Source organism: Chlorocebus sabaeus, chromosome 24, assembly GCF_047675955.1.
Source record: "Chlorocebus sabaeus isolate Y175 chromosome 24, mChlSab1.0.hap1, whole genome shotgun sequence".
NCBI lineage: Eukaryota > Metazoa > Chordata > Mammalia > Primates > Cercopithecidae > Chlorocebus > Chlorocebus sabaeus.
Genome location: NC_132927.1, coordinates 5,005,320 through 5,021,481, shown reverse-complemented (window position 1 = coordinate 5,021,481; position 16,162 = coordinate 5,005,320). Strand labels below are relative to the sequence as shown.

The following is a 16,162-nucleotide window of genomic DNA, read 5'->3' as shown; positions in this document are numbered from 1 at the left end:
ATTTATCTGTCACCCAAATAAACACTTATAAACACAAATAAGTATACTTATTTAATGTGGCCAAAAAAATACTCATGCAGGAAAACTTTCTTCTATATCTATATCCCTTTACCTTAGCACAAGAGTTCAAATTTCTTTTTAACGTTTGGTAAGCAAAATTCTGTATTTCCCCTGTGTTAATACATTCTTAATCCACAAATAAAATCCATGGCAAAAGCAAACAATAAATCATCACCTTTTTTTTTCAGCTTGGACACATGCTCTCTTTGAGATATTTTGATTCAAAATGTGTAATGGGGATTTCCTTTGCCTAAAACCATTCACTTGGACTTTATTACTATTTTTAATATCAGCCATAAATTTGGCTTTTAACACAATAATTTTTTGTGAAATGTTTTTATGCTTCATTCTGAATAACTTAAATTTCAAGAAAACTTGGACCTCTGGTGAAACTGTTTTTATACTAAGAAAATAAAATCATGTCTAATTGCTTAAAGGAGATAATTAAACTAGCTGTCTTGGTCTATTTTTGTCCATTCCCCATTTGTGTATATTTGGTTCCAGCTCTTTTAATTTTCCTGGCCCTTATACATCTTTCTTAGGCCTCTCTCTATCACTCGCCTTATCTCTCTCTCTCTCATGCATTCTTTTTGGTGGTAATTATTTTTTCACCATAGAGATCCTCTTCCGTCTCTCCACTCCACAATCCACCCTCTTCTATTTTTCCAATATTAAGTATTCAGCATTTCAATTTCAAATCTATTCCAGTAAGCTTGCTTCTCCCTTAGGATTTTTTTTCCTCCCCCTGAGCAACTCTCTAAGTGTTTGCTGATAACATCTTAGGGCCAGATTATTTTTCACTGGGCCCATTGTAAGAAGTAACCAGCTTATTCCAATACTGCAGAACACATTTCAGACTATACAATTGTAACAAATGAACAACTTGTCTTCCACAGATTCACCACAGGATCCAATTAGTTACTAAACCTTTTACTAGGGTTTTCTAATTATATTCTGCAATTATAGCGATTGGGCTGCCTGAAACAACTCAAAAAATGTTTTCATTTTGTCTCACATATATACACATATACAGTATATGCATACATATGCATATGGAAAGTTAAAACAAAATTATGATTGTAAGCAAAAGGAACAAATCTCTAGATTGAATTACACAGACATGTAAAAGGGAATCAAATAAATACCTCTACACTGTAAAAATTAAAAAAAGGAAAGAGGCATTTTACTTCTGAATATCTAGAATTCTAAATTGTTATAATTTTAAAAGAAAATATAAACATTGATCTGCAAATCATTACAACAGGTGATCACTTCAGCAAAATCTATATTGCAACTTCAGCACATCTTTATTAGAACTCTTTCATTGTGGGTAAACAGCCACAAAAATAAATGCTGACTTAGAAAGTATAAATACAAATATTTAAACAAAAATTTTGCAGCATTCATAGCGCAAATTGTACCTGAACTGAAGGGCTCTGTGTGTCTATATATATTACATATGTGTGCATTATATTCACTTCTATCTAACCATATACATATATTTATTTATAATTTGCCAAGCTCTATTAACAATATACCTGAAACAAAATATATAAAAGGCATTCTATTAACGGATTTGGAAATAAACAGAGGGTAAAAAGCTATGCACAGAAAATTAAATTATATCTCTTTTTGTTGTATATCCACAGAAACTTACAGGTATCAGCTGAAAAGCCTATACTTTGTTTAAAGCTAGGGTTTATTAAATAGGCTGCTCCTTGTAAAATTTGTTCACAAAGGGAAAAATACTATTTTCATTTTTAGAGTCAGTTCAAATTAAAGGAGCAGTTTAAATTTTAGTTTGGCTGAAAAAGCCTTTGAGTTCCCTATAACTTGATTGGTCTTTAAAAAATTAGCTCTACTTAATAAAAGAGACAAAAGTATCAAGATATATATGAATTTAGCCTATTTTTTATTTCTGTGTGTTCATAGTAAACATTTTTGTAAGTGACAAACACGGGCATATGACCACAGTATCACAATCAAGAAATTTTAAGACAACATTAACAATCACTCAAATTTATGCGGCATTTGCGCAACACAGGTTACATATTTGCAAGGTTTACCTATAAGTACAATAGGTATTAACATTTCACTACATTTAGAAAAAATAAAAGTGACCTGTTAGTGACCACATACATCAAAATATACACAACACAAACTGAAGGCAATCGTTAATTTTGTCCCCTTCTGATTCAATTGAATGGGCAGTGTTGCCAACTGAAACAACTTTCTTTTTTGTTTGTTTTAATACTTAGTATACCAAGTGCATTTTCTAGAACCCAATCTTTGGTCTAAAAGTAAACAAAAGAAAAAAAAAACAGTTCTTTAAAGAAAAGGACAAAACAATAAATGGCCAAAATAATTTCTTGGGCACCTTTACTACGAATGCTTTTTAAATACAAATTACAGTTTAACATTTTAAAACTCTCCCCATAATTTAGGTTGTTCTCAAGGTCTGCGTCCACCATATAGTTCCATGATAACTTATAATACTGCACACATGGAAATCTGGCGGCTCTTAAAGATAGACTTGTCAGGTTTGAATGAAATGGCAAAGCAGTCACTATTTAGATACACATTCTACTATAATTTTGACTTCCAAACCTTATATTCTACAATGTATTCTCCCCACATTGCACCTCGCTGACACTCCACACCTTGTTAGAATAATAAACAACCCTAGAGACTGAACAAACGTACAGAAATGGGAGGGGGGGCTTAATAAAAAATACCTGGACTTATTTTTTTAATTATCATTTACAATGCAAATGTGTGTAAAACGTTCACTTACAGTCTGGTCCCAGGGATGTTAATGTATTAAAGGGTTGGAAGAAGACCCCTGATTTTGATGTGTGAAATAATCAGACAGTCCCCCGGACAGTCCCGTCGTAAAACTTGGCAAAGAGGGTCTTAAAGACTCACAGGGCAGGGTCGAGGGGGCCTGCGGCGACGTGGAGGAGGACGCGGCCCTGGCGCTCATGGACGTGCTGCTCTGCGAAGTCATTGACGGGTGCGGGACGTGGGGGAAAAAGTAACTGGTCTGGCCCGCGAGCAGGTTGACGGAGCAGGGGTTGAGGGAGTAGGTCCCGGAGCAGGGCACCGACAGGCCGCAGGGCACCGAGGCGGCGAGTGCGGCGGCCGTGAGGTGGTGCGTGGCGTACGGGATCTCCCCGTTGACCAGCCGGTCCACGCTCAGGCCGTTGGCCGTGGAGAAGGAGTGGTTGTTGCCCAGCGAGTTCTGAGTCAACACGGAGCTGTAGGGCATGGGGTGGCTGGGGTAGGCCGACGTGGTGCCGTTGTAACTCAAAGTGCTGCTGGCGCGGGGGTGGTGCAGGGACAGGAAGGGCGACATGGGCCAGTAGAGGGAGCCGGCGCGGTCCATGAAGGTGAGGCCGGTGGAGGTGAGGCGCGCCCCGCGCTTGAAGGCCAGCTTGGCCCGCGAGGTGGTGGAGCGGCGCCGCAGCTTGCCCGTGGTGCCACCGATGAACACGTCGTCGCTCGACGGGTCCAGCATCCAGTAGTTGCCCTTGCCCGGGTCGTCGTAGTGGCGCGGCACCTTCACGAAGCACTTGTTGAGGGACAGATTGTGGCGGATGGAGTTCTGCCAGCCCTGTTTGTTCTCGCGGTAGTAGGGGAAGTTCTTCATGATGAACTCGTAGATGCCATTGAGCGTGAGCCGCTTCTCGGGGCTCTGCCGGATGGCCATCATGATGAGAGCGTTGTAGCTGAACGGCGGCTTCTCGTACTTGCCGTTCTTCTTCTCGCCCTCCTTGCCCCCCTCCCCGTCCTTGCCGCCCTCGCCCGCCCCCTTCTTCTCCTCCCCCCCGGCGCCGGCGCCCTTCTCCTTCTCGTCCGGCCCGACGGGCGCCAGCTCCCCGGGCCCGCCGCCTGGCTCGCCCTTGCCGCCCAGCCCGTCCGCTTTGGCCCCGTCCAGGGCGGCGGCCGGTGGTGGCGGTGGCGGCGGCGGGAGCAGCAGCTGCTGGGGGCCCTTGTCGTCGTCGGCGGCCGGGGCGCCCCGCGTCTGGGGGGGCTGCGGTGCCGGGGGCGGCGGCGGCGGCGGCGGCTGCTGCTGCGGCGGCGGCGGCGGCGGTTGCGGGGCGGGCGGCGGCGGGTGGTGGTGATGGTGGTGGTGGTGGTGGTGGTGCTGGGGGTGGTGGCTGTTGTGGTGGCCGTGGCTTGCGTGGTGGTTGTCGTTCTGGACCGCCTCGGGCACCAGGCTGTTGATGCTGAACGAGGACTTGGGGATCATTTTCACCTCTTTCCTATCTCCCATGTCCAGCATCACCCAGTCGTCGGGGGGAAACGGCGGCGGCGGCGCGGGAGCGGGACAGCGGCGCGGCGGGCGGCGGCGACCGGTGGGTGCCGAACGGGGCGCGGGGGGCGCGGGCGGCAGCGGCGGCACTGAGCGCTCCGGCAGCAGCGCAGTTGGACCGCAGGCTCGGGCGCTGGCAAGTCATGTAGCAAAAGCAGCAACCACCCCTCAGGAATTAGAAAAAAAAAAAAAAAAAAAAAAAAGGAAAAGAAAAAAAGAAAGAAAGAAAAAAGAAACAACCACCGCCCCGGGGGTGAAGCTCCCTCGCTCCCAACTGTACTTCTTGGTCTCCCCCCCCACCCCCCGCTCCCCCCCCCGCTGCTTCCTCCTCCTCCTCCTCCTCTCGCAGCAGCAGTCACAGCAGCAGCAGCAGCAGCCCAAAGGGGGGGAGAGCCGGGCGGCGGGCGGGCGCGTCCCGGAGCGGCCGCGGCGAGGCTGGGGAGACAGCGATCGAGGCGGCTATAGCCACAATTAATTTTCCGAGCTACAGGCGCACACTAGGGCTGTAAAAAAATTTTTGGTTTAACCTTTCCTACCGCTGGGCCAATCAGAGCCGGCGGCGTGCGGGAGCGTCTCTCTCGCCGTCGACCAATCGGAGGGGCCGGGCCCACCCACCCCCGCCCCGCCCTCCGGCTGCCGCCCCCTCGGGCGCTCGCCTCCCCCTCTCTGCGGGCCTCGGACCCCGCGGCCGCGCGGAGCCGCGTAGGGATACGCCGGCGGGAGCACGCGGTGCCGCAGCCCTTCCCTGCGCACCCGCCACCCCCTCCACCCTGCCGGCTGCGCTCCACCGAAAGTCGTCTCCTAGGGCCACTAGCTCACATTTCCGGCTTCCTCCTCATTGTACTGGGTCATTTTCGTTTGAGCGTCAATATTTGTCCTTAGTGATTAAAGTTTGTATCCAATTTTATTTTTGAAAGCGGGGGTGGTGGTGGTGGTAGTGGGAAGAGTGGGAGTGCAGGGAGAGGATGCGAGAGGGCAGGAAATGGAGGAGGTAGAGGCGAGGCACTACTTTTCCTAGTCGGCCGTGCAGGCCCATGTCTGGCATTTCTGAGCCAGTAGGAAAATTGTGCCCTTTGTAGGTAATAGTCTAGCGCAGCTTTGGATAAGGGGGGAGAGAAGGCCCACCGCTGGCGTGTGTGCGGGGGGTGTCCTTTACTTCGGGGGAGAAGAGTGTGGGAGAGCTTTGGGAGCGATGAGATGAGGAGGAGGAAGTGGGCAGAGGAGCGCGGGGCCAAACAGGGGTTACTTACTCGATTCCCGAGGCCTGGGCGGCGGCGAGCTCCGGGCTCCGGCGCCGCGGGGAAGCCGGGCCTGGGGCTCCGGGTGCAGCTGCGGCGGGCCGGGGCCGCTCAGTAGTGGGCGCCTCTGATGGCCTTCCGAAATGAGAGGTGCCCAGAGAGAAAACAGTACCAAACAATCTCGAAATAAATCAGGTAACACATGCTATATACGTGTGTCTCTTCCTTTTCCTTCTCTCCTGCTCCAGACCGTCGCTCACGCTTGGGGTGACTCGATGTCGTTTTCTCCTCGCCGCTCCAGCCTCAGCTTCTAATCCGAATTGGAAGCGGGTAGCTGCGAGCGATCACCCTGGAAATATTTTCGTTTTGCTTGTTGACATTGGAGGGAAAATAAGGGTGGGCGTCTATTTCTTTCCGGTTTTTTTTTTTTTTTAAAGCCTTCCTATTTTCACTCCCTCTTTTTTTCTTTCCGTTTCTCAAATGCTTTTATTTTGTGCGGGCCTCATTCCTGAAATAACAGTATACTGAAGCCATCTCTTGCCCACCCTGAGTGCTGTTGGAAAGCACCGGGGAGCCTTGGGAACGTGGATCCCACAGTCCCAGCTTCTTGGGCTTTGGAACTGGGAAGGTTCGGTTGAACGTTGAAGTGAATGGGGAAATTGCGAATCGGGGGCTTTAAAAGGATCCCGTGGCCAGGGGCAGGGCTAAGGCCCAGCATTTCCCAGGGATTGGAATTTAGTGGGGAGCACATTGATCAAAGGCTGTTTCATCCCACATGGGCACGAAACATACCACATTTTACGGAGGATGTAGCCCCAGAGGGAGGTGGAGGAGAAGCATAAATGAAAAGCACCTTTTCCTTCCTCTAGAAGGTAAATAATTATAAAATGTAAGCATTTCTTCATTTTGATAAACTCTCATTAAGATATCTGGCAGATTTGTATTTAAGAAAACGAAGGAAGGAAAATTGGTGCTTATGCTTGATGCTAAAGTTAAATTGTAACATAAAGAATGCGATTGATGAATACTCAGGATAATAGAGGGTTATTCCATCTTCCCCACCCCCAGTCTTAAGAAAGAGAGAGAGAGAGAGAGAGAAAAGGTTGGGGTGGGGGGGGGGTGGGGGGAGGCAACTAGAGAGAATAATAGATAATTACAAATAGCTGGTGAATTTTAAATATGCATCTTTCAGGAATGCCACAAAGGAGCTTTGAATATTGGACTAACCTCAAATGTCCTTCCACTGTATGTATGTATCTTTTCCTATGTCTACATATCTTCTCATTTGAAAACAAACCATTTACATGTGGAAAAATTCAAGGGTTCCAGCAATCGGTGTTGATAGTGACATGGCCCCAAACATTGATTTCCAAGCTCTGGATTTCTCGCAGGGCCGGGTGAGCTAATGGGCTTTGCCTACCGGCTGGAGAGATCTGTGGGCCTTCCCCTTCCTACTCACTTTTCCTCCTCCCACTCTTCTCCCCTCCTCAGGCCCGTTCTTCCTACTTTTCCTCAACTCTCCTTCCTCCCTCCTCCCTCCTTCTCCCTTAGCTCCCCCCACCTCTTCCCCCCACCCTCCATTCCTCTGTCTGTCCATTCCTCCACCTACTCCTCCCAATTTCTCCCCCTACAGCCCCCCTTCTCGCCACCACTTATAATGGCACACAGGGCTCCCTCTGAGGTGGACGGCCCGGTACGTTTTCGTAGTCGGTCTAGCGTGAAATGATTCGGTGTAACCGGATTCTTGGGAAAGGACAGGTTACGTAAACATTTACTGATGTGGAGTAACTATACTATTTGTACTCTGATATGCAGGAAGGAAAGTGTTGATTAACACAGAAGAAAAAAAAAACGAAATTAGCTGATTGCATGCTCATAAGTGCAAGCTGTCATTGAACTGCTTTTAAAATAGACACAGCTGGGTGTTTGTGTTGAAAAATTTCTTGTGTTTTTGCTAATACTGAAATAAGCATGATTTTGTATACCAAACATTTTCAGATCATTAAAATTTGTAATCTGTGCTGGTTTTAAACACAAAGAAAAGAAACAGAATCATTTCGATGTAAAATTTGCTGATATTATATTAACTCAATCAGGTCTGTACAAATTGTGCATTGTGCCTCCTAAAATCTGTTTGATCAATTTAATACACAAAGTGCCAAACGTGGGTATTGTTTGTTAACATTGGACATTTTATTCAAATCCAAGCTCAGCAGCAAACTGGAGGAGCTTTCCTTCAATACACCAGCTCTGACTGATGAATTTTTAATGTTTTAAGGTGTTTCTTAGGTCAAAGCTGAGCGTGCATTGTTTTGTAATCTTGTATACAATTTTAGCAGGTGGAAATAAGTTTTTCTTCTGTTTACTTTCAAATAGCAAAAACTGGGGTTCGCTAATGAGCACTGTAATAATCTGATTTTATATGCTAGGAGCTCATATTGACTGGGAAAATGTTTTTCATTCAAATTAAGACTATGTTATATAGTTGAAGGATTGCATGAATGCAAGTCTCTCAAAATAGGATATTATGGACATAAATAGTATATAGTTTAATGTAATATTTAAAAATCTATTCTTCCTAATGACAAAAGTTATTTGTAATCTGGCAAGAAGTGAGTTTTAATTCCTTTTAATAATTTCAATTGCACTTTATGTCGAGATGGTGAGATAGATATATATATAGATATATATATATATATCTATATATATAGCTTATTCAACAAAACATGCACTGTTTACTCAGCGCCCCGTGTTTGTCTCAGCAATAGCTTTTTAAAAGAACTGCTACTAGCTGAAATGGAGGGGGAGGGGGGCCCTGGACAGAGTATTGTGCAAGTTGAAAGTCTCTGGATGGTGCTTTGTATATCTTACCGGCCAATTTGGGTGCAAATTGGATTTGAAGGCCTGCCTCTGTCCACCTCGGGCCTCTTCCCTAAGCACTTGAAGCCCAGTCTTCAGCCCCACTCAGTCACCGTGATTACCTTCAGAAGACAGAGGGAATCCAGTTGTCTCAGACCTGAAACAAATTCTCTATCATTCTAATTTTTTTCTCATGACGGATGTAACCTTGATCTCTTACACAGACATCTACAAATGTGTACTATTAATGAGTAAAAGCAGAAGTCAAAGCAAATGCAATTTTCTGGTATATATCACAGTAAACTTCTCTCTTGCTCTGTCTGCAGTCCCCAGCTCCCCCAAAGAGGTCAGGCCCTTTAAAGAGTGAGCAGTTCCAATGGAAGAATTGCTTAGAAAATGAATTAGATTATTCATTCTGGAGTTTTAATTAATAACCAAGGCTCCACAGCATACTTCATCTAAGTAGGGAGCAGAACATTTCATTTTTCCATTTGGCAATGTTATTTAAGTCTTCTTTAGGGCCTCTTTCCCATTATTGGTCAGTGATTCTCCTCTTCTTCTTGCTAGCTGCTGGTTAAATGAAGGTAGGCCCCATTTACCTAAAATCCACTCTGCTCTCCATTCCCTGGACAGGGTGTCCTTGGAGTGGCACCCAGCGCCAAGCTCTAGCTAAAGTTCTCTTCCTGCAGATGCACAGAGAGTTTCTGACCTTGTGACGTTTGGGAGTAAGGAGATCCCATATGGAGGCATCCAGGTATTTCCAGAGATCCTGTGGCAGGTGAGGTCTGCCCCGGCTGGAGCCAACTCGTCTATAATATCTTCTTAACAGCAGGTAATGGTGCTAACATTTAGTGATTAGAAGTTACTCTTTAGCGTGTTGTATCCTTGTTCTGTGGGTTTTGGTTACAGGTTATACGATTAGGTTTGCAAGAACAGTAGTGAACTAAACTTCTCAGTAAGAGGTCTTCACACCAGGGAAGTGTTACTTTTCTGCAGCAGCCCTGCCTCGTCACTCATTAGGGAGCTGCAGGTTGTCAGCGGCTGCTCTCAGCGCGCGCACGCGCACCCTCAACGTCCCCGGGGGCGCGCACATTCGTGTGTGTGTACACACACACACACACAGACACACACACACACCACTAAAACTAAATTAAGAAGCCGATGATTAAGACAAGCGTCTACTAGGCCTGTCATTTCAGCATCCTTCCATCATAACATTGTGGCACCGGCAATTTTGCTTGAGAACCTCGAGTAAAAAAAATCTATGGGAGAGCCTCGTCTATGAGAGTGGAAATGTTTAGCTTGTATAAGCTAGGGAACCACTTCAAAAGCGAGAAAGTCCAAGGCGAAGAAGAGGAGCAGGAAGAGGAAGAGGACAAGGATGAGGATAAGGCCTTGACAGAGACCTCTGGGACTCTCCAGGCAAGTCTCTGTGATGCTGCCAGGTGTTCCAGGCTTTCTGAAGCCAAGTACATACGCAGCCAAAAGAAAAGTCCCGTGATCTTCAGCAAAATGTGCATGGGAGAAGCTTTGTCCCGACATTACCCAAGGGGGAGAGCCAGGTGTGGAAAGACCCATGATAAAATATCAACAGAGAGCCAAGGGACTTTAGTCTCTGGAAAAACTTCTCAGTCGAATACTCTCTACATGTCTTGTAAACATTTTAAACATAATGCCCACCACCCTTTTACTTGTTTTGCGTTATTTGCCATTGCCCTCCCGAGGGTGAGTGATTTGCTGAAGGACTTGAGTCCCTGATAGTGTGAGGGCAGACCTGCTCTGTTTTTAGACCTGATCCAGTTGTGAGAAATGGTCCCTCACAGCCTGGGGAAGTGCCCCTGAGAGGCCAATTCCTATTTTTCCTCTACTTGCCCAAGGAAATGGTGTAGTCAGTCTTTCAAAGGAGATAGGGGAAGCTCCACAAACAACCACAACAGAGCACAACAAAACAAAACAAAGAGTTGAAGGAGTGTTGGTGAACTAGAATGAAGGAGGCTAGAGCTCAGGTTCTTAGTTTTAACCCCCAGCTCTATCCCATAAGGGAGAAAGTGAGACTTGGCAAAAGCCATTCCACAAAACAATACTAACTTGGATTTTCCATCAGTGGGTTACCAAAAGAGGAAAAAAGAAAATAACTTTATATATCAAGCGGAAAGAAAAACTTACAGGGCTAAAAATGCTGGGCTAAGAGTTGGAGCTCCTAACTATCCCATCACTGTTCTTAATTAGTTGGAGCTTCAATGTGATTTCTACTAGAAGCCTCAGTCTTCTTCCGGAAGTGTTACAGGACCTTTTTGAGAAGGTGTGTGTGTGTGTGTGGTGGTGGTGGTGGTGGGGGGTGGTGGTGAACCAAGACTTCTCTTTTGAAGCACACCTCCAAATGGTCCCCCAAATTCCAGTTGTGTGAGAAAAGATGGAAAGGTGTGACTCCCTCGCAATATTTAGCCAATCACCTTTGAACTAGTCACCGCTCAATAGTTACATGCACACTGAAAACACTGAACATTGCCAGGTCCGTTTATGAGATTAATAAGTATCTTACAGGAAATGCTTGCACCCACTGAAGGTCTGAAAGAATGAGAGGAGAGAAAACTTCATGAGTGGAGTAAGCAAGCCAGAAAGCACGCAGAGAACCCTTCACCCCAAAGTCTCCCTTCGCATGGGGAAAGTAATATGTACTGAAAAGATCTATCTGCTTTCTTTCAAAAAGCCTGCGTGGACAAACCAATGGGCAAGTTTTTACTTTGTGCACATCTTACACCCACCTGGCCCTCAATCTCCCGTGTCGGTTCCAGTAGGTCTTTCTACCCCAACCCTCGCTCCTCCCCCGCGCCCTTTCTCCAACACCAGGCCATGGAAAATCTGTTGGAGCAGCGTTTCTCAAAAGGTCCAGCTCTTCTCCCTCCCATGCCTTTCCTTTTGAGGCTGTAACTGCGAGGGTTCCCTTCCAGGAGCTTCGCGGAGCTGGGGCTCCGAGGTCTGCCCGCCGCTGCTCCCTGCGCATACCCGCGAGCTTGCCCTGCGCTCCTTTGTTGCAGACGCTTGCCGAACGCAATCGAGCCAGAGGCCTTGATTCTAGGCGTCGTCTCTCTAGATGTCCCCCCTTAAAGTTGCCTTTTCAATCTAGGTATCTCGTTTTTTGGCACATCAGGCCGGATATATACCAAATCAGTTTTGAGCTAAGAGGTCATCTGCCACGGTAAACGCGGGGATACAGAAAACAGTTAAAGGTATCGACCCTGTATTGCTATAAAGCACATCTCAGCGTTAAAAGACTGGGGTGCATGCAGGTGACGTTAATTCGAATATTCAGTTACATGCAAGGGGTATTGAACCCAGTGGGGGAGAACAGTAATACCCATATTTCTCTCCCGCTCTTTGGAAGGAGTCGCCTGCGGGGAAGAGAGGAGAGGACAGACTAAGCTACGCGTAGAGCGGCATCAGGAGCAGGTTACCGTTATCATGTGTAAACAAAACAACTCGACTCCTCTGCGTCAGAATCAACAACATCAAAGGTGTCTGTGGGGGGTCATTTTTATTTTTAAAACAGTCTTAGATTCTTGTTCAGCAATTTTAGTATCTTCCTTCTGGGTTTGTTCTAAGGCATGCAGGAGAGAAAAGTAACGTTCGAGAAAAAAGCTGGGTCGGCAAGTTTGGCTCCGGAGCCTATGAACTATGAATCACCGCGGTGAAGAGGTTTTCTTTTTCTTCTTCTTCTTTTTTTTTTCTCACCCTCTTCTTTTCTCCTGGAGCGTGAACTTGTTAGATAAGAGAGATGAGGCTACAAGGAAATGGAAACGCTGAAAAAGCCCGACTCCTTTGGAGAGTAGCCCGTGCGGCTGGCAGGCGGCTGCGGCGCGCCCTCCCCCAGCTGAGGGGCACCGGGGCAGCTCCGGAGCGGTCCCAACTTGGGCCTCCTCGGCCCCACCGCGGGGCCAGACATCACGCTCAGATCGCTGCCTTGGCCATCTTACCTTTTGGCCATAGAATACACACCCCGAAAGACGAGAGAACGGCCTCTATTTGAGCTGAGTGTCTGCTCTCCCGCTCGAAACACAAAACAGGGCCCGCAGCTTTTCCTAGAGGGAGTCCCAATCACAAAACAGTCGGAGAGTGGGAGACGCTAGAGAAGTCTGGAATTACAGGTGAAAGATTATTTTCCTAATTAATTAAAAATAATTCTCTTTTCCTATTTATAAGCATACACACGCTACTGATTACACGTCCCTATTTACCTGAAAAAAAAAAATACTTGGAGTATCTTTAGTACACAGTGCTCATTCTTTGTCCCCTTGAACATTTACAGCTGATAATGTGGCTGGTTGGGATCAATTAGCACTGGATTTTGCCCCAGGATTGCTCCCCAGGGCGGACAAGTGGAGCCAACTCATCTCCAGCGACTTTTTCTTCGCTCACGTGCATATCCACGCCAGGGCTTCAGAAGCATTTCAAAATCCCCAGCCTTGGTTTCACTTGATTTCGTTGTTGTTATTGATAAATATTGGGTCATACACAAGCCACTTGTCAGAGCCTTTGGCTCCATCTCGAAGCTGCAGCTCCTAGCGGGACGTTTGAGTCTTGTCCTAGGAACTGGAAGGATTTACTGGGAAAAGAATTACACATTCTCTGCTCCTTCAGTTTTGGAGATGGTCCCTTAAATCATATCATATCGTCTGTCTGCTTGCTGTCACATTTATTTCTTGATTATTCCGATATGTGAACAATGGAAAGATGTGTGCATCTTTTCCCCCATCTTTTTAAAACAATTATTGAAATGGTTTAAAAAGGGGGGAGGGGAGAAAGTATTGATCCCAGTCCTTTCCGTATATTTGGAACCAAAAGAGCATAGGCAAATAGATAATTGTTTTAATTGTCGGGGTAGGGGGTGGGTTGGTAGGTAGGACCTTTGGGTTTTGTGTAATTGGAGTAATAAATGCAGTTTATCTTTTAGCTCCGCTGTATATATTCTTTCCCTTGATACATATTGCACATGAGCTGAACCCATGGTCTACTTGTCTTAGCATGTTTGAAGCCCCAGACACCCAACAGTATCATTACAGGAAAGAGACAAAGCCCCCAAAGACTCCAGGCAGGGAGGTGACTGCCTTTGGGGCCAATGGGGAATTTATCTTGACGTTGAACTATTCTAGGAAGTGCACCCACTCGCTCAGACTCCCTTGCTGCGCAGAGTTCAGGTCTTCCCCGTGCTGAAGTGCGGGGAGGAGGTGTGGAAAAAAAACAGCTGATTTTTGACATTTCAAAGGGACTCTTTCTATTTATCAGTGTTATCGAAGTGTACGTTACTGGAGAAACAACAAAACAAGCATAGAGCTGCAATTTTCAAGAAAATAGGATCCCCAAATATAAAAATAAAAAAGTAGCAGATAAGATGTATAATTCAATCAAATTACACAAAATTGCTTGAAAATCTAGAACAGTAGCGATCCATTATGCCTCTGTTTTATTAGTGACAAGTACAATTACTCTAAAATAAAGAACACTGGTGAATATATAATTGGCTGTAATCATGTTAGTGTTTGAATAAAAATGACGGGAACATTTAACACTTTGACAACAAAATGTTCAGAAATAACTTATTTATTCAAACAGTTTTTATTTTCCACCAAGTGAAGGAGAAACACAGTTTGCTCAGGAAAATCAATGACTTTTCCCTGCAATAAATAAATATCCAAAAGGGGGAAAAAACGGCCCCATACCTCTGTATTATTACTGTTATTATTTTTAACCAGCAAGAGGCTTAATCTTGTGTTTGAAGTCAGCGCTTATCTAGCGGTTGTTTGGTACCGAAGTCCGCCACCTAGAGGAAGAGCCCTGCAGCCCAGAACCCCTTTTCCCGCGGTGACCTCGGGAATCAAAGTTAATATTCCTTTGCAAATTGCTTTCCAAACTAACTCCCCCTCCCTTACCTCCTCACGTCCCCTTCCGCCCCACAACATCGTCACAATATTTTCTTAGTAATTGCTCTGCACAATTGACAGAAGCGCCGCGTCTCCGGCACCGCTGTGCTCTCCCAGGAAAGCGTGAGAGCGCGTTGGGGAAGCAGGTCAGGGAATATTTGGTTCTGGAGAGACAATCCACTTTCATCCACAATGGTCTAGAGCAGCCTGACTTGGGGGCTCATAAAGTGACGGCTGATGGAGGCATCGCCACATTCCAATGCATTCCCCCCCCCCCCCCTCCCCCGGGCTTTCTTGGAAAAAACAACTGGGATCCCCGGGTACCCGCGGGGCTATTCCTGACTTTTCCCCAGCGCCCCCACTCCCCACCCCAAATGCGAAGATCTAAGATCCTGGCTTTATTTAATCATCTACTCAGTTATTGAGCCCAGTGGATCCTTTTCTTCTCGTAGGTGGGTTGCTTGAAGAACTGAGTTACAAAGGTATTAAAGAGGAGGCCGTGTTTGCAGGGGTCCTCCTGTGGTCAGGGAGACTGACCCAGGAGGACCCCCATGTTTTTACACTGAGCTAAGCCTCCGAGTTTCAAGAAACTTGGGCAGTGTGCGGGAGAATTTGGGGTTGTACTCGGAAGCGCCAGGAGCCTTTTTGGATTTTAGTCTTGGTGGATCCTGTCGGCTCCTCACACAGAAAAGCCAACCTCACTCTTCAATCTCGAGCTCATTCTCTCAAGTGATTATTGGGGAAGGGAGATGTTAAATGAGGGAGCATGGGGCTCTGGGAAGAAATGTAACAACAGCATTCGAGCGCTCGAATTCTCCTTAACACCAGTGCTGCAGACTCTGCTTCGATCCCCAGCGCCGCCCGCCCTCCAGGAAAGTCTCCCCGCCCCACTCGTCCAAAGTTTTGTTTTTATTGCTTTAGGGCACTTAGAATATTGTTCAAGTTGAGGATTTCCTAGAAAGGCGAGGAAGGTAGAGTTGATTTAGTTTTGAAAAAAATAGTTATTAATAATAAGACTTCAATTGGGTTTCATTTCTTCTAATTTTCCTTCTCGTCCCCTCCCTCCCTCCCTCCCTCCCTCCCTCCCTCCCTCCTTCCTTCCTTCCTTCCTTCCTTCCTTCCTTCCTTCCTTCCTTCCTTCCTTCCTTCCTTCCTTCCTTCCTTCCTTCCCTCCCTGCTTTTTCCTCCCTTTTCTCTTTCTCTCCTTCTCCCTTTCCCTATCTCTGTCATTATCTCTATGTGCGTCTAACTGTATCTCATCTACCTCCTTATATGTGAGAGAAATGAAACCTCATGAAGGTGGTGGAGGTGACCGTTTTCATTCTAACTTCCAGAACCTCCTTAATTGTCAATTCTCAGTCCCAATGCTGGAGTTTGAAAGACATCTCGGAGATGATTCTTCTCCCTCCCAGAGACGACCTCAGAACCATGGTCTAAGAAGCTGTTTTTCAGACTGTGAAATTATTTTTTAAGGCAGCTGAAATATATGTTTTTAAAGTAAGCCTCTGAAACTGATGCCCCGGTGCATGCTTCCTCTATGGATTGAGGCGCTCCCTAAATTCACTCCACCCGACCCCTAGGAGCTGAAGTCCTCAGAAATGTTTTGTTTTGTTTTATGCAAAACTAGCGCTTCCACTCTCAACTCCCAGGTCTATCATTCCTCTCCCGCATTATATTAACGGCGATGTTAGCCTTCCCCTACGTGTTTAGGCTGCTAATGCCGGTCACTTAACGCAACAAAAATGCTCATCTGTGGAGATTTTCCCAAGGCT

At 46.2% G+C, this 16,162-nt stretch overlaps 1 protein-coding gene across 1 annotated transcript; it reads right to left on the bottom strand.

The window, feature by feature from the left end:
- Positions 1-1,202: 1,202 nt before the first annotated feature.
- Positions 1,203-4,966, bottom strand: FOXG1 (forkhead box G1). Its single transcript, XM_073010865.1, has one exon. It carries the CDS (start codon positions 4,343-4,345, stop codon positions 2,873-2,875), a length of 1,473 nt encoding a protein of 490 aa, XP_072866966.1. The 5' UTR covers positions 4,346-4,966; the 3' UTR covers positions 1,203-2,872.
- Positions 4,967-16,162: the final 11,196 nt, after the last annotated feature.